The sequence below is a fragment of the Nansenia antarctica genome (genome assembly GCF_963989245.1).
Source record: "Nansenia antarctica genome assembly, chromosome: 2".
Classification (NCBI taxonomy): Eukaryota; Metazoa; Chordata; class Actinopteri; order Argentiniformes; family Microstomatidae; genus Nansenia; species Nansenia antarctica.
The window spans coordinates 64,826,486-64,845,044 of record NC_137675.1 but is presented as its reverse complement, the minus strand read 5'-3'; the positions used below and the strand labels follow the sequence as shown (position 1 = coordinate 64,845,044).

At 43.2% G+C, this 18,559-nt stretch overlaps 3 protein-coding genes across 3 annotated transcripts in view; all 3 read right to left on the bottom strand.

The window, feature by feature from the left end:
- The window catches only part of cldnk (claudin k), a gene marked incomplete at both ends in the record, with an annotated part of 150,711 nt that extends 144,747 nt beyond the window's left edge, over positions 1 to 5,964 (bottom strand). The window contains one exon of the mRNA XM_080524369.1: positions 5,925 to 5,964. Coding sequence (XP_080380495.1) covers positions 5,925 to 5,931 — 7 coding nt within the window. The remainder of the gene's footprint in view (positions 1 to 5,924) is intronic.
- Positions 5,965 to 8,522: 2,558 nt separating this feature from the next.
- Positions 8,523 to 11,333, bottom strand: atp5pd (ATP synthase peripheral stalk subunit d). Its single transcript, XM_080522565.1, has 6 exons — positions 11,287 to 11,333; positions 10,558 to 10,693; positions 10,221 to 10,317; positions 9,900 to 9,971; positions 9,630 to 9,692; positions 8,523 to 8,811 (listed from the first exon to the last, which is right to left on the bottom strand). Exons 2-6 carry the CDS (start codon positions 10,677 to 10,679, stop codon positions 8,680 to 8,682), a joined length of 486 nt encoding a protein of 161 aa, XP_080378691.1. The 5' UTR covers positions 10,680 to 10,693; positions 11,287 to 11,333; the 3' UTR covers positions 8,523 to 8,679.
- Positions 11,334 to 12,683: 1,350 nt separating this feature from the next.
- Positions 12,684 to 14,909, bottom strand: LOC308149605 (tubulin alpha chain, testis-specific-like; the record flags this gene model as incomplete). Its single annotated transcript, XM_080522472.1, has 5 exons — positions 14,693 to 14,909; positions 14,148 to 14,296; positions 13,889 to 14,041; positions 13,192 to 13,719; positions 12,684 to 12,977 (listed from the first exon to the last, which is right to left on the bottom strand). Exons 1-5 carry the CDS (start codon positions 14,811 to 14,813, stop codon positions 12,684 to 12,686), a joined length of 1,245 nt encoding a protein of 414 aa, XP_080378598.1. The 5' UTR covers positions 14,814 to 14,909.
- Positions 14,910 to 18,559: the final 3,650 nt, after the last annotated feature.

The following is an 18,559-nucleotide window of genomic DNA, read 5'->3' as shown; positions in this document are numbered from 1 at the left end:
GCTTGGTTGTGGTCGCCTCAGTGCATCCCGATGAGGTGAAGCAGGCCCAGGGCAGGGATGCCTGGGAGCTGCTGCATTAAGAGAGGAAGGTCTCCTAATGGTGTGTGGCTTTGCCAGGCTGGGGGAGGAGGGTCTGGAATGACTGCCCTCTATTGGAACCAGGTTTAGGTTAACAGAGAGTGGTCTGCCTGGTTTTGGACTCAGAGGAATAACCTGGGATTCTCCTGGGGTTCCCAAGGTGAGGGCGATCTCTGGGAAAGAGCATGACCGGTCGTGTGCCTTGCGTCCCTGTGAAAGATACCAAAAGTGATGTTCAATTCTAATTAAAGTTTTTCTCAAAGTTCCCAAATGAATATTCAAATCACTGGTCTTTTACTTGATCTTATCATTTTTGTTACATACAAAAATACACCATTGTCATTAGTGTTTTCTATGTAATTCTTCCACTGACCACTCCCTGAACAGTCAACAATAGCATACTGTACATACGGTAGGCTTACCAGTTGTGGGCTGAAGGACATGGACAATTTCAGTGTTACCTTTTGGTAGAAAATATTCCATTGTTATTGGAAAGTAATTGAAAACAAAGCCATTTATTCAGGACTGTAGTGAAGCAAACATTGGTAAAAATAAAAAGTAGGAAATAAAAGTGCCTGATGGTGTTTGATGATGAGAATGTACAGAAAGCTACATGAACAAATCAACATCAAACTATACTAAATATAACTAAACATATCATTATTATTATCATATCATATAATAAAAATGATTCAGTGTACCTGAGCTTGGGGATTCTGCATCCTCTCATACTCTGAGGCAAGGCTGAAGGAGGCTGATCTTTGCGGATCTCTAGATGAGCTTGGTTGAAGGGTGGTGTGGGTTTGAGAGGCTGATTTGGACTGCTCCTTCCTAAATAAAACTGGAGTCTCTTGAGTCAGAGTGATTTGAGGTGTATAACAGAGCTCATCTTTCTTCGCACCCTGGTGGAAAATCAGAGGTTTTCATCAAAGGATTGTACTATTGGTAGACTTACACTTCTTTACTGCGCTTGATTTTTGCCCTAGTTTACAGTTAGTTTTAGAGATGACACACACTGACCTACCTCAACTCTTGAGGATATGTGATCTGGTTGCTTGACAACTTTTGCTTTACTGCCTTCATTCTGACCATCAGAAGTCCCACATATCCCTGGTAAAGAGGGAAGTAACACACGCTGGTCATCCAGCCGGCGGCCCTGATAGTTGGCCAAGAGGCTGAAGAATTTGTCTTTGTAAGAGAGAAGGGATCAATGAAGATGACAGAATCATGAATATGCTATATTAATTGAATAACAATGTATCTAGTTCTGACCTGAGAGTACAGTAGTGGTGTGTTTCAGTGTGGAGGGGGTGGTCCTAGTAAGAGCTAAGAAACAGCGCTGCTCATCCATACGCTCAGGCTGGGCGCGATTAATCATGATGATAAATTGGAGGAATTACCTATGGAGGAGGCTGACCTCTGGAGTGGCTTGTCTGGAGAGGCTACCCCAGGGACAGTCAGGTTGGGGGGACGGTTTTGCTGTCGGGGAGAGGCAGACATGGAGCTCTGGATGATGTGGGGTGCAGAGCACCTCTGTTCATCCATTCTGGAGCTCTGAAAAAGAAAATGTCCAATTCTATTATGACATGTTATACCATTAGTACTACTGATATATACCAACCAATTATGGCACCCTATTTCTGAGGTTTATAGCTAACCTGTGATAACTTAACCTACTGTATGAGAACTTGTATTCTGCCATGTATGAGACCCACCTGGGCTTTGGAGATGATGTAACACAGGCGGTCTGAATCCTGTCCAGCCTCTGATGGACTCTTTCCATTCTGTATCCCTGGAGAAGCAGGTGACATGAGCTGGCGGCCTTGAGAGTTGGTGAAGAGGCTGACAAACTGATCAGATTCTGGACCTGTAAGAGAGAAAGGATCAGTGAAGACGACAGGAGCCTGAATATCAACTTGAGTGAGAGCAGGGTGTTTGTGTCTAGTTCGGAGTAGAGTACAGTACTGGAGCTTTTCGGAGTTGAGGGGGTGCTCCTAGTAGGACCTAAGGAACAGCGCTGCTCATCCATACGTCCACGCTGGGCGCGATTGATCATGTTGGTGAACTGGTCCTGCTCAGCGGGAGGAATCTCCTGTGGTGGGAGTAAAAATAATTTGACAAGAAAATACTCAACTACTATTGGTTAACCCACTCATGATATATAAAGCAAACAGGAGGAGCATGTTTAACATGACTGACCTGATGCCTCTCTTTAGCTGAGGCAGGGCTGAAGGAGGCTGACCTCTGGGATCCATTTTTTGTAAGCCTGTGCCCACTGCAGCCTTGGCTTTCTGTACTTGGCTGACAGAAGTAGAACACGATGTGACCTTCTGCTGTTGTAGCCTGCCTCAAGGTTCAATGCATTGTGCTTCTGAGATGCTTTTCTGCTCACCACAATTGTACAGAGTGGTTAGCTGACTGACCGTAGCCTTTCTGTCAGCTCGAACCAGTCTGGCCATTCTCCATTGACCTCTCTCATCAACAAGGTGTTTCCGTCCGCCCTCCATAGCTCACTGGATGATTTTTGTTTATTGTATCATTCTCAGTGAACTCTTGAGCCCGTTGTGCGCGAAATTCCCACGAGATCAGCCGTTTTAGACATACTCAAATCAGCCTGTCTGGCACCAACAATCATGCCACGGTCAAAATCACTGAGATCACATTTTTTGCCCATTTTGATTGTTGATGTTAACATTACCTGAGGCTGCTGGCATTGCACTGATGCTACACGTTTCGCTGATTAGATAATTGCACGAGGTTCCAACTCCCTGGAGTCCTTCCACCTCCACCTGAACAGGTTCATTCCAGGTGAGTTCAATTACATCATTGTTATTTTGAAATGTTCATATTGATTGCTTCTTTATTAGTGCTTTTGAAGAGACTGTGTGCAAATTAAAATAATAAGTTTATGCTATAATTCATTCATGCATTCTCTTTTATTTTCAGGGACCCAGGCCAACAGCCTCAACTTCCAGCTGTACTTGCTGGAAGGCCTGAACAGGTGGAATCAGGACCGGGCTGCTGCAGCTGTGACAGAGAAGCCGTCAGCTCTCCTCAGCTACTCTGGAAAGCTGGTGCATTGTGTAAACACACACAGCACAAAGGTGTTTGGTCGGAAGTACGCCCCCTCCTTCCGTCCCCCCGCACAGTACACTGGTAAATTTCATTATTTAGAAATACATATATTTACTTAGAACTCACAATACGGGTGCATTGTATTTTGAACTATACATATCTGTGCTTCTTTGTATGTTCATAACAGTTCATAACATGTTCGTTAACAGGAGAGCTTATTGGCATGGACTACTTATACAGGCAGACAGGGCAAGCCATGCAGGACCCTGAGGCAGATGAGACAGACCAGCTGCTGGAGGACCTGGCCATAGAAGAGGAACTGGAGGATGAAGGCTTCCAAGGGGATGCCATTGACCCCACAGTGGCTAGCCTTGACGACCTCACCGCCAGTGGTGCCCTCTTCACCCCACCGCCCATCCTGCTTTCTGAATCATCTGAATCTGCTCCACCTCCACCTCCATCAGCTGCCCAAGCCTCCTCCAGTGGCCTCCAGCATGCTCCACCACCTACCCAGTCCTCTGCCAGTGGTGCCCTTTTTACCCCACCGCCCACCCTGCTCTCTGAATGTGGTGCCTGGTCCCCTGCTCCACCTCCACCTCCATCAGCTGCCCAAGCCTCCACCAGTGGTCTCCAGCATGCTCCACCACATACCCAGTCCTCTGCTCTCACCACCCCCACCCCACAGTGGCCTGCAGAGCAGTTGGTAAGTAATTCTTCTTTTTTTTTTTATTATTCTCTTTCTCCCTGTAAATCCACTGTTCTCCAAAACTGTTTCTGTTAATCTCCTATGTGTGTCTAACTCATGTTATTGGTATTATTTTTCAGGCAGTGGATGAGAACAACGTGGGGGGAATGGACCACGTGGACAGCATGGCACAGTATCTGGTGGGCCTGAGGACCCAGACCAGCCTAGTCCTCAGTAACCAGGCTGTCAGCACCATCCTCGGCTTGTGGCAGGCCCTGCCGGAATACGACAAGAGGCGGGTAGTATTTTCTGCCCGGCACCAGGACAGGCTGAAGACGGGGAGGTTCAGGTCCCCCAAAAAGAAGGCGGAGTTCACCCCTGGGGTGGAGAGCACAAGACACTGTGTGGTTTCTTCAAGCGGCTCTCCTGCGCAGTGGCCAGACTGCTGCCGACTGATAGAGTCCATCTTTGTCAGGCTCTGCCAGATTCACAGGTCACCAAAAAAGAAGGACGGTGTGACCCTGACAAGATGGACTCTCATAACATTATTCGGCAACTGATTCTGGCCAACGGGGCCCTCTTACAAGACACCACGTTGCAGCTGGTGCATGTCAACCAGACCACCCTCATCCAGTGGCACAACAAGAGGGTGGCCAGGCAGGATTTATCCTTGCTGCAGCAGGGCATTGATCTGCCTCCTCGCCTTTCTGTGGCTGCTGAGTCCCTTCCTCCAGGCAAGGTTCGCCTTACCGTTGCCCCTCAACTGCCTGGAGTTCAACACTCCTACCACCTGCCACAGAGCACAGCAGGGAAGGCTCATAGAAAGAGAAAGGCCACAGCTACAGCCACTGCAGCACCACCCGCACCCACAGTGAGACCCAGGCTGGCAGCCCAGAGGCAGCTGTTTCCTCACCCCACTAGAATTATGCCCCAGGTGTTTGGGAATATAAACCCACCATTCACCAGTCCACTTTTTACTTTCCCTCCAACCCCACCCCTTCCCCCCTTGTGTTTGCTCTCCCTCCTCCTGTCATTCTCCAAACCCTGTTTGCTCCACCTGCCCCTCATCTGGCTGCCCCGAACGTCCACAAACGGAGTGGAAAGCCTAACTTCTGCAAGAAGTGTGGGCAGCCCAAGGCATTGACTGGCCACAGCCATTATAAGGGACACCCATATTGTCCTATGACTGAGTCTCTGACGAAGGACCAGTGGATCGAGCAGATGAGAGAGAATGAGATGGAAGAGTAGCTCTTTTCTTCTCTGTAAATAGTTAGTAGTAAATAGTACCTCAGGTTAACTTGTTTATTTGTGTGTGAATGTGTGTTTATTTGTTAATATTTAATTAAAAGTTCTATTTCATATATAAATCTTATCACTTCTCTGTAAATAGTTATTTATTTGTGTGTGAGTATGTTTTTTGTGATTATTTAAATAAAATAAAAAATCTTTCACATTTAAATATTTTATCTGACATTTATGACATCAATCAGACACATTGCTAGTGATGCCCAGTCCACAAGAGAAAGAAACAGGTCTGATAATTTTATAACTAACAAAAAACAAGATTTTGGCTCACAGGATCTTGAATTTACACAAAACAACACTTTTGGAGACACTTTTAGTTTTTCTTGTTTCTGGCGGGATTTGAACCAGTGACCTTCGGATCCATTCTTCCCCCCATACAAAAATGGCAAAGGTGACATCTATTGTGCATTAATTGTCTATAATACATTGAGACTATTAAACATGTAGATAATGGAAAAGAAGCCTCAATTTCTCTCTCTTCCTTTTCTTTTCCCTCTTTTTCTCCTTTTTTCCTCTCTTTTTTTTGGGGGGCCCAGTCCAGCTTCACTGATTTCATTGACAATATTTCTAGCATTATCTGTTGTGTCTGGAATTGTGCTTCCTGGCCTCTCCAACTTCCATTCTGACACTACCTCGAGTCCTTCAGTACCTCTGCCAGATGTGTGTGTGCTGTTCATAAATGGCTCTTATAGTAGGATCAATAGGCTCGGCTCGTGTATGCGGTCAGATCATTGCCTGCATGTAGGAAGGGGCAGTTCCCTTAGCCACAAGGGTCTTAAACCTGTCATAATAATAATAATAATAATAATAATAATAATAATAATAATAACTTTATTTGTATAGCACTTTACGTCAAAGTGCTTTACAATAGGTAAGCCACAGTTTAAAACAATATAAAACAACTATTTCAATTTAAGAACACACAATAGGTAAAAACAACAATTTTAAACAAATTTAAAAACAACTATTTCATTTTCAATTAAAAAAAACACACATAATTACACAGCACAGATACACAGCCTATGGCACATAGACAACAGAAAACAGGTGGGTCTTTAACATGGGGCCGGTTTCACAGACAAGGCTTAAGCCTAATCCTAGACTAAAAAACATCTTCAATGGAGATTTTACATTGAAAGTGTGATTTAGTCCAGGACTAGGCTTAAGCCTTGTCTCTGAAACCGGGTTTTGAAAATGTTCACTGATTCAGCCTGTCTGATGTCTAATGGAAGACGGTTCCAGAGAGTTGGTGCACGGAAAGAAAATGCACGCTCACCGATTGTCCTTTTTCTGACTCTAGGAACAATCAGCAGGGCAGAGCCTTGTGAGCGCAGAGCCCTTGAGGGCACAACATATGGGTTTAGAAGGTCCTTTAAATAAGAAGGCGCAGTGCCATTTACAGCTTTATATGTTAGTAGCAGCATCTTGAAGTCCGCTCTAACATGGACAGGGAGCCAATGAAGGGAGGCCAGCACTGGCGAGATATGGTCGTATCTCTTTGACCCAGTTAAAATGCGAGCTGCAGCATTTTGGACCATCTGTATGCCATGAAAACTCTTTTTTGGCAGTCCTGACAAAAGGACATTACAATAGTCTAGTCTGGATGTCACAAAAGAATGGATCAGAACCTCAGCATCTTCAAAAGAAAGGATTGATCTAATTTTAGCAAATTCTTCAGTCATGGTTTCCTTATTATGAGGGGGGGGGGGGGGGGGGGGTAGTCTGCTCAGCAAACACTCCGAGGGAGGAAGGACCACTATTGGACGCTCCATATCCTCAGCAACCTAATAATAGAGCTGTGTTTGGCTCCAACAAGACGAAGATGTCAGACAAACACACTGCAAATGGCACTCCCCCGCCTCCCCATCCTTGTCGAGGATTACTCCAAGGTTCTTGGCTGTCTGGGAGGAGGTTACAGTAGAGTTGTGACTGTGATGGAGAAGTCTTGGAGAGGGCAGGCTTTCCCGGGGAGGAAGAGTAGCTCAGTCTTGGAGTGTACAAAATGTGGAGAACAATTTTTCTTGGGTTAGAGGCAGAGGATTGGATTTTGGAGTGATAGTAGGAAGCTTTAGCAGTTGTTCCAGAGGAGGAGAAGCTGGAGAGGAGAGAGCGATAGGAGTTTAGGTCATCAGGGAGGCTGTTTTTTCTCCATTTCCTCTCAGCTGCCCGGAGCTCTGTTCTACATGCTTGCAGGGTTTCAGAGAGCCAAAGAGCGCGTGGAGAGGATGGTGCAGGCCTTGAGGTCAGAGGACAGAGAGTCGAAGGATGAGGAGGTAGCAGGTAGCACGCCTAGTAGCTAGGGCATAGAACAATCTAAAAGTTTAGAGACAAAAGCAAAAAACGAAGCTTTAGGACAATACACTTTGTAGACAAACGTTCTATTCTGGTATGAAAGTACTGAAATGTTTTTTAGGGGTTTGGGTTAAAGTCAGACTGGGGCATATTTGCTCACTTTTCCATAGTGCCGATTGGCAATCAAATACCCTTTCTTTTTAGAAACTCAATTCCTCGCACCCTCTCCTCTGTCCTCCACTCGCTTCTTCTAAAAAAAACATTGGAGGAGAACATCTAAGGGGAGGAACCTATATATTATCCTCCAATACGTTTCTAGTAGGAAGCAATTCTCGGACAGAGGAGAGGATATGAGGAATCATGTGTCAACAATTGAAAAAAGGCCAAAGTAATGTTTCAGCCATTAACCAAAACCTTCAAAGCATTGTACGGAGAAAACAACACACACAGAGCCTCATGCATAGAGACCTATGCTATGAGACCTCTCCTATTTCCAACCATGGAGAAATTGAAATGTATGCTGTAGTCATAACTAACGCATGAACACAGTTCATGACAGTGCATCATAAAAAGATCATTTGAAGTTCAGACTGCCCAAGTTTGATGCATGAGTTGCAGACTTGTAGCACAATGATTTATCCTATCATAATCAGGACAGAAACCTCAGTGGGAGGCCATCCCTACCTTCAGACATGAGAAAACACAGAAGAAAGAAAGACTTCTCCCATGACCGCAAGGACTGACAATGACAAGTACTTTTTTTGTTTTGTAAAATAACATTGAATCACAGGGAAATGAAACCAGTCATCTTTAGGATGAGTGATGAGATCAAATGTATACTTAAAATGTCATTAGTGTATTCACATGGGAAGAGACCCTACAGTGAGTGTTGGAGGATATTCCTGCCCAAATTATGAAGGAAAACATTATCCAATAATATATCAAGTTCATTTACTGCCTAAGAAAGGCCCCAGCAATAAAACAGCAGCTGATTCACTCAAGAGATAACTGTGGGATACATGCTTGTACTGTAGTCTTCATAACCCAAATGTTACTGAATCAACACAATCAAACAAAAGTTTCCAATATTTGTTTTATTTTCACTTAAGGACCGTAAAGAGTTGCTCAATAACATTGAGTAATTTCACAAACTGTCTTTCAAATGAAACAGACTTTATACATACTCTATACATTCTTTCATTAGTATATTATTTCGAAAGAGCTTGGGTGGAAAGCGAGTGCAATTACAACTCAGCAATTGGCTTGTGTGGCCAGTATGGGTGCTTCTCCTTGTCCAGCTTAGTCTCAGGGAACGTGTCGTTCAGATCATCAATGGTCATCTGGTCGAAGGGAATCATGGTGTGGAACTTATCCAGCTGTGATAGAAATGGATGGATCAATCAAGTGAAGGGATGGGGCACAGTTTTAAAGCATCGCAAGGCAAATATTCTACAATGAATGCAGGCATACAGGACATGGTCAACAGAATTGAGGTTGTGTGTTTGTGTGTGTTACAGCCAAGCGATATTGGCCTTTTACAGAAATATCTGTATCGACATATTCCACGATAATGCACTGAATACATGCATCAGCCTCGCATACCAAAATGATAGAAAAACCAGTGTAACTGGGGTTTTCCAGAACAACATATATACATCTTTATGAATGAACAAACATTTGTTTAATGGAATTCGCTGTTACTTGAGTGTCTACTGAAATGGCTGAATTTAGCAAAGTAACGGTAGCTCTTTGGACTGCAGTCAATTACCACAGTTGTTAACTAAAAGGATATTACAGAACAAGTTATTTGTCATACAGTCACACAGTAAGATATTATTTAGCAGTAATTTATTTCACCAGTTAACATTGCTAGCCTGAATCTATGCATTTCAGAAGTGCACTGAACATATGAAATTCTTAACTGTGCACATAAAATAAATAAATGTTGCACTATTTATCAATAGAGATCATTTAAGGTCATTATTGACTATCATTGGTATGGATTTTTGCCTAGGCAGTATTAAGAGCATCTTTTGCCATTGGTTTCCTATGAAACATTTACAAAAAAGGAATTTGAAAGGGCAGATATATCAGTGAATTTTGCCCCCCCCCCAAAACAGTATCAGTCAGGCGTTAATGTTATCACCCTATATTCTTGTGTGTGTGTGTGTGTATGTCAATGTCTATAACCTACCTCCTTCTCATATTGGCCAATGCGAGCTTTGGACGCCTCAACATAGTCAAGAGCAGCTGTATTCTAAAGGGGCAAGAGAACACATAAGCATGGAATTAGAACACAGATCAGTTTCTGCATTCTTGTCCTTTAATCATCATCTCATTATTCCATCGGTTCAATCATATTTGACTGACTGATGCTGTGCTCATTCTTTTACACTACTGTGAGTCCTGGAAGAATCACGCTGTCACAAATTAGGTACAGCAGCTTTTGTCCAGTTACACTCACCGCTGCCGCCTCCTGACCATCAATCTTGGATGTCTGAGTGTCGACTGGCTGAGGGACCTGCAGGGCAGAAAACTGAAGAAGAGAAGGAATGGAGTGAGACAAGACCAGTACAAATTGACACCTACAATAGTTAGTTGACAGTACTGACAGAAACACAAACTGACAGGTACAATTGTTGATAATAATGAAAACGGCTCCATGACTGGAATCACATTTTCAGCACTGGAACAATTGTCAGTAGAAAGTCTATGATATTAGCATTGGGAGTGGATGGTCATGCTGGAGTCGATAAATCAGACGTCAAAGGTCTTTCGGTCTCACCTTCTTCTCAAAGTCGTCCACCATGCCAGCTCTAGCCACAGCACCTCTGTAGTAGCTCCAGTCAATGGTGACCGGCTTCTCCGGCAAGGAGCTCAGCCTGTAAGCAAACAGATTCACCTTATCATCTCATATTACTCATAGGCTCGGAGATCCGATAGAAACAAACAATTACCTGCAAAACAACTCTGGCATAATTAACACATCTCGAACAATCAGTCAACCTTACGTTCACACTGGTCGGCCTACTCTATGGTGAACACCTTTCAGGGGACTGACATCCCTTGACGGGGATGTGAGTCAACCAGACACGACTAATGACAAACCAAGGACAACTCACTTCGCGCCGATGGCGTCAGTGCGCGTCTTCAGGTTGTTAAACATGGCCCTCTGGTTAGGGGGCACCCTCTCTGCGAAGGACAACCAGTCCACAGCTTTCAATGCAGCACGTCGCCCGGCCATTGTTCTGTTTGTGTCTGACCAGGGTATAGAAAGGCCAAGGGTTAGTCGGACAGGCGACACATTCAACATAGCTGGTACCATACGCAGCAATAAGGCAGACCAGAACAAACGAGAAAAGTGAAGTCTGTAAACTAATGACAGAAAAAGCATATTTGCAAATGATGCATGAAGCGCACGCTAGTTCCACACCTCTACGTGTATTAATGGTTTCAACCAAGTGTGACACTGACAGCGCCACACTCATAGCTATGCTAGCTGTCTAGCTAAACAGCAAACAAGCTGATACCGTTGAGAACTCAACAGCAACCAACCGTTATGTAGTGCAGTTACTATACCTCAAAGCTGTCATTTAGACACACACGTGAATACTGTTTAATGTCTAAAATGACAAGAATGTCAGCTGAATGTTAGCTAGCTAGCTTAGCTCCAGGCAAGGTCAGAGAGCCACTGGCATTGACAGAGGAAGGCTGGTCGTTGACTCTCAGTCATGTGAAAATTCGAGTCTTTTAAATGAGCTAAAGTAAAACCATAACGTGTTACCCGATATTTCCTACAAGAATAACATAACAATATGTGTGTTTAAATTGAAATTGAAAGGAGGACATACCGTGCAGAAGCAAAGCTGAACTGAAGATGATGATGGCTGACCGGACACGGAAATAGGTTCGGAGAGAAATGCTTAAAGGCATACATTTAGCTGTACTGCCCCCTGCTGTATTACGTGCCACTTTACAGACGCATCTTTGATTTGCGTTTGTTTCAAAACCTCAGTGCGTTTATGGCAATAGAAACATAGATTTGCCATGAAAATTTGCAACATTACTTAATCGAATTCCCAAATGTACAAAGGTACTATCTAATTACCATATCACAAATCTTTTGTATTGTTGGAGCCATAATGAGTTGTTGAGTTTAGATTAAAAAACACTTGTAAGAGAGATATTTTGAGTTAGATATGTAAGAATATATTAATATGAAATGTGTTTGTTTACCTTTTGATTGTGTACTCTAAAGGATATTGAGATTGGTCACCTACCTTATGACTGTGTGTGACTTACCTGCCGGTAAGTAGGTGATTGAAATGTTTGTGCGTGGGTTAGATGGCGGAGAGCAAGTTTTCCGACTGTACATCTCAGAGAACACTCTGAACAAAGCACTCACACTACAATGGGAGCAAGATTGAGGTGCCTCCAACTGAATATGACAGTAAAAAGTAAAAACTGGCCTGGTTTAATAGGCATTTGCATTCTTTAAGCAAAATCATCCTTAAATCATGCACCTCTACCCCTGCCCCTCCTATAACCAGAGGTTTGCCTTATATCCTTATCATTGTTGATTAAGGACACATGAAAATAGCCACAGCTCATTTTTCTAAGATAAAGAAATGGGTTAAAACTATTGGGATATTATCCAAGCCCCTTGTAGTTGCTTCATGTATAAATTATGGGAAAAAATAGTGAGCTCACTAATTTACCCACATTCAATGCTAACCAATAAAAAAATGTAACTGTCACCAGTGTGTTGGTCCTCTGTAAGCTGGATGGTCAGTGCCTATCCCAGACTCAAAAGCCCTTAAAGATTTTTTCTTCATTCTGTGGCCTATCCTCTTTGTCACCATCACAGAAAAAGGTCATTACACTATGATATATACATAATATATTACGTTTTTAAGTATAAACTCCAAGCTGAATACCCACTTAACATAAACTTTTTACGTGATAAAAAAAATAACAAATAACATATGGGGGAACAAAACAGAACTTTATTAATAATTAACAGCAGAGAACACTGTGTGGAAGATTTACAATAAGTGAATAATATTTTAATAAAAATGTCATGGACGCAAATAAACATGACATGCTATACTGTATTTATTTCTTTAATAACAGATTTAGTTCAGAGGTTAGTATCAAAGAAAAGACCAAATATCATTGAGAGGGTGCCACCACCTCCTATTAATAATTAACAGCAGAGAACACTGCAAAATGTGTTGAATGAGTGGGGTCACTCGTCCCCTTCCTCAGCTTCTCCCTCCACAAAGTCGGCTCCGACCTCCTCATAGTCCTTCTCCAGGGCTGCCATATCCTCTCTGGCCTCTGAGAACTCTCCCTCCTCCATGCCCTCGCCCACATACCAGTGGACAAAAGCACGCTTGGCGTACATCAGGTCAAACTTGTGATCAAGGCGTGCCCAAGCTTCAGCGATGGCTGTGGTGTTGCTAAGCATGCACACCGCCCTCTGCACCTTGGCCAGGTCTCCCCCTGGCACCACAGTGGGTGGCTGGTAGTTGATGCCCACCTGCAGGAAGGGCACAAGAAAGCAGTTGAGAAACCATCAATCATACTTGACAAAATAATTCAGGTGATGGTTAAAAGACATCTTGCAGTAAATAAATATACCAAAATTATTAGTTTTATTTCAAGTGGGCATCATGATTAATTTGCACACAAAACACTTTTTGGGAGAATAAAAATCAGTGTGCAGTAATCATGAGCTTCAAATGGGTGTTTACCTTGAAGCCCATAGGACACCAGTCCACAAACTGAATGGTACGTTTGGTCTTGATGGTAGCAATGGCGGCGTTGACATCCATGGGCACCACATCCCCACGGTACAGCATGCAACAGGCCATGTACTTCCCATGGCGCGGGTCACACTTCACCATCTGGTTGGCGGGCTCAAAGCAGGCATTGGTGATCTCTGCCACAGAGAGCTGCTCATGGTAGGCCTTCTCAGCTGAGATTACAGGCGCGTAGGTGACCAGCGGGAAGTGGATGCGGGGGTAAGGCACCAGGTTGGTCTGGAACTCGTTGAGGTTCACATTGAGCGCTCCATCAAAGCGCAGTGAGGCAGTGATGGAGGAGACGATCTGGCCGATAAGGCGGTTGAGGTTGGTGTAGGTCGGCCGCTCAATGTCCAGGTTGCGGAGGCAGATGTCGTAGATGGCTTCATTGTCGACCAGGAAAGCGCAGTCCGAGTACTCCAGTGTAGTGTGGGTGGTCAGGATAGAGTTGTAGGGCTCCACCACTGCTGTGGAGATCTGAACACATACAAAAGGAGTAGAGAAAATAACTTTTAGAGAGATACTCCCCCTAAAATGTTTACTTACGGATCATGATATATTAATTCCAGGAAATAAAAATAAATTATAAATTACTGCAATTCATCAAATAATCTACTGAAATGGTGATCCCAAAGCACTGCAATACCCGAGGAGCAGGGTAAATGGCAAACTCCAGGTTAGATTTGCTGCCATAGTCAACCACCAGCCTCTCCATGAGCAGAGAGGTAAAGCCTGAGCCAGTTCCGCCGCCAAAGCTGTGGAAGATGAGGAAGCCCTGCAGCCCAGTGCACTGGTCCGACTGGGGACAGTAAAATCACAGGGCAGAGGGGTTTGTGAATCAGGCCTTTAACAGGTTTAAAGCGCAATACCACAATCAATTGTTAATAAACCAGGACAACACTAACCAGCTTGCGAACTCTGTCCTGCACCAGGTCCACGATCCCTTTACCGATGGAGTAGTAGCCTCGGGCGTAGTTGTTAGCGGCATCCTCCTTACCGGTGATCAGCTGGTCCGGGTGGAAGAGCTGCCGGTACTTTCCCGTGCGGACTTCGTCTGCAGACACATCACAGCGTGCTCGCGCATTAACATTTCATTGGTACATCACATACCAGGTCTCATTAGCTGGCTAATCATTAGTTTAGCATTGTTATCGCTAGCTAAAAATCACCTGTAACTAATTAACATTAGGTTGCAATGCACATGGGTACATGTGCCAACCCTAGGGTACGGTTACATAAGGTTCAGAGATAGGAAATGTTAGAATAGGTATAGCATAGCATAGAGTACAGCATAGTGTTTTATTTGTACAGTATAGTATAGTGGATAGTGTACATAGCCTTTATTTATGTAAACCAGCTCTTTTCCCTTCTTGTTTTTTTCCAGTATTTTTTTTCTTTCCTAGCACCAGGGGAGCCCCCCCCTCCCAAGTGCATAATTGTTCAACCATACCAATGACAGTTGGTTCCAGATCCACAAACACAGCCCGAGGGACGTGTTTCCCGGCCCATGTCTCGTTGAAGAAGGTGTTGAAGGAGTCGTCGTTCCCGCCGATGGTTTTGTCACTCGGCATCCGGCCGTCGGGCTGGATCCCATGCTCCAGGCAGTACAGCTCCCAGCAGGCGTTCCCGATCTGCACTCCGGCCTGGCCGACATGGATGGAGATGCATTCACGCTAGACGGAGAAAAAAACAGATCGATTTTGAGACACCACAATCTCGCATTCAATGTCGTTCATTTGCCACAGAACGATTTACTTCGTTAAGACAATGTCTGGCTAGTAGCTAAACTGGACTTGCTTACTAGCCGGCTAGCTAGCTTACCTACTTTGAAAACCACAATATACTCCTTAGCTAGCTAGTAAAACTTACCATGTTGATGAGGATTCAAAGTAGTAACTGTCAGTGTGTATGACAGAAATAGGTTTTTTTTGTTAGTGAATAATGCTAATTTACACAATCCTGTCAGGCTTTGTTACTCGCGATGAATAATGGCCAAATATGTCACACGAATAACGGCCGCTCACATGCACGTGCACGTACTGTATAGGTGCGTCAAAGAACCCGCCCCCTTTTAACCCCATTGGCTATATTTCGTACAAATACATTTTTCAGTCCCATCAATCAATATTTTTCTCTCTCAGAGGACAGCCGTCTTCATAGGAGCCCGACTGCAATAAAGACAGAATGAAGTTGTACTATTACAGCAGTTTTCCCTGTTGTCAGATTGGTGTACCTGGCTCATCAATAAAACCTCAGATCATATTGTTTGTATTGTATTTATTGTTTATATTGTTTCGTATTATTATTATTTGCTGTGAAGCACTTTGTGACATTTGTCTAAAAAGCAGCAAACAAATAAAATTGATTGATTAATTAAAGGGGAGGGAGAAAAGGAGACGTAGTGTGTATAAAACAGCAAGAGAAAGACATGGAGGAGATATCTGGTGCTCTAAACAGGCATTCAGCATTATTTCTTATCACTCGTAAACAAGAGCAGGGGCGGAGCAGCGATTTTAAAAGTGTTCGGGTTCTAGGGCTGGGTGGGACATGACTCATGAGCATCGCAACCCCCAGCCTTCGGCCCCCATTCCAGTCTCCACAGCATACCAAAATGAATGCCATGCATTTCTACATTTTCTTCATCACCATAATGCAAATAATATTGAGTTCAAAATGTACATTGTAGCACTACGCCCTTCACCCCAAGATACTATATTCAGCATTCATATACCAATGACAGTAGAGTTTTTTAGTGACTGTTAAAAAAACCATGCTTTTCACAAACAATAATAATTCTCTTAATTCTTAATTAATCCATGATACACAAGATGCAAAACCAGTGCCAGTGGGTGAAATTACATATTTATTCTTCTTACAAAATATATGATTGCCCATGATGACTTCAAAGCACCCAGTTCCGCATGTGTGCAGTACAGATATTTCAGTGTCAGTGCCATTTACTTCTATCTGATACCTGATGGGTGGAAGAGGCTGAGTTCTACCACATAAAGGCACAGTAAACGACAGGTGTGCGCCACAAGATGGAGACAGGCTCTACTTTCCACTTAACAAGAAGTATACTACAGTTCCTGAAAATGTGTATATTCCAGTCAGTAAGATTATCGATATATGAATAGTTTATTTCAGGGCCCATTGAAACAAGTAGAAAGGCGACTGCAGTCCCAGGAGGAGGAACTCTCTCAGACGGTTTCTACCATGTCTGATGGTTGGAAGTTCGAACAGATAAGCCCCATCACACAGGTATAACAGGATCAGACTGTATGCTTAGCAAATAATAGTCAGTATTAAACATTTCTTGCAAATCATTAGCCAGTCATTCAAGCGTCTTTGAGTGTCTAGAAAAGCGCTATATAAGTCTAATGTATTATTATTATTATTATTATTATTATTATTATTATTATTATTATTTAGTTCAGAGAGGTTGGTACATGTTTACTCTCATACAATATTTGGCATTGAAATAGGCATAGTGTTTTTCCTTTCCATCCATGTAGAACAGTTGTGGCTCCAAGGACCAAGTAGAATTCATGTGTGTTGTCACTCCAAAGCTAAACAACTCCTACAATTACCTTGTTATTGAACCTACCCAGAACACCAAGGTGAGAGGGAAGGGGCTTTTAATGCCTTTAATCTTTTGTATAGAGACGCCAGAAGATTCCACGGTGTAATTGTAATGTCCCAAGATTGTGTTGTGGTGAAGAATTTGTTGTGTTTCTGCTGAGGCCAGAAGACTGGGTGATGCATCAAGACTGAGTAGTGCATCATGGAGTGTCTCTCATGGATATGCTCTTCGTCATGTCACATAATTAATTCCAAGATAGGTCACACTCATTGAACGTGCAGTATAATGTGATGCTTCAGTGAAGGGAAACAACATGTAAGGGAAATCCCCTGACCAGTTCCTTCTTTCATCATCTAAGCAGCTTTTTATAAGTTGCATTTCTCTCTTAAGGACTTCTTGGAAAGCCCATATACTTGCCAGGACTAGGCCAACACGTACTTGGCAGTAACCTGTGTTTGTGTGGTGAGGTATGACCTACGATCATATTCTATTGCTATTTCTAGCCCTGCCATTTCAATCTGTCCAAGTCTAGTGTTTCACCCCTAAAGTCTATGCTCGTACCTGTTTCTTCTTGTGTTATCTTGCTCCAGACTCAGCTTCCTGTTCTGTCCCATGGCCCATCCACAACTAAGCAATTGTATCTCCTCTTAATTGAATTTTTATGCATTTTATCTTCTTTATCTTCTATCTATCTAACCTTTCTGCAGTCTTTTCAGCACTGACATTCCTTAGGGAAAGCATGTTTTTAAAATCTATTGACAACGGTTATTTTTGTAAAATCAGGATGATCTAAATAAATGTCTGTGATCTGCTTGTTTCCTGTTATTTAAAAATGTATATCTTATGAGGCTGAGCTTCCAGAAAATGAAACAATGGGGGGAAAAAATAAAAAGAGGATTCAAAAGGTGATCAAGTTCAGTCAACTTACCGTCAACAACAGTATGCCAGTAATGCTCAGGGTGGAACAGACTCTTTCCTGAGCTGAGCAGCCAAGACAATAAGTTGTAGCACAAGGTCTGCCAAAGCGGCACGACAACACACCCATAATACTGTGGGGGAAATGGAGAAGGGGTTAAATATGTGAAATTAACTTTGACCAATGCTTTATGTAATGTGTTGGTCATTTCATTACCCTCAATATGAAAAGGATTTTACTGAAGGTCAAGGTGAACATAATAGCCTCCCTGATTGACATGATGTGAAACGGGGGTGTTATGTTTTTATCATGGTGAAAGCAGCAATCAACACCCAATGTATGGCCTCTGTTTTGTTTGTATTATCTACTACGACATAGAGTTCCATTACATGACAGGCTGCACAAACCGGCATATACCTACACATGATGTTGTGTTAATTGCCAAGACTCTCCAGTCCCAAGTTCACTCTAAATCTCAGCAACAAGTGTGCGACAGTGTGTAAACTGTACCCTTGGATTACTGACTGTCCGTCAGTGGCCGAGCTCCTAAAGAATGAGGGGCCAGGCAAGAAGAGGCTCATTCATGTCAAGTAAAGCTGTCAACCCCTACAGAGATGTGTCACAACAATAAGACTATACAGAAAAGCATGATGGCAACTAATAAGTCATTTCTAACAGGGAGCTGTATAACTTGGTATGTACACTGTATCACATCATTATAGCCCACCAATGTCAACCTATGTGTTTTAGTTTTTTAGGCTATATTTAGCTGAAAACTGTGGACAATCATTTGTAGAGGACAGTTAGCCTACTGTAGC

Excerpts from the sequence above, each read along its gene's own strand:
- atp5pd (XM_080522565.1), bottom strand. The coding sequence starts at position 10,679 with ATGGCCGGGCGACGTGCTGCATTGAAAGCTGTGGACTGGTTGTCCTTC. Across the intron at positions 10,318-10,557 it reads ACTGACGCCATCGGCGCGAA|GCTGAGCTCCTTGCCGGAGA; the intron begins GTGAGTTGTCCT and ends GTTTGCTTACAG. Across the intron at positions 9,693-9,899 it reads ATGGTCAGGAGGCGGCAGCG|AATACAGCTGCTCTTGACTA; the intron begins GTGAGTGTAACT and ends TTGCCCCTTTAG.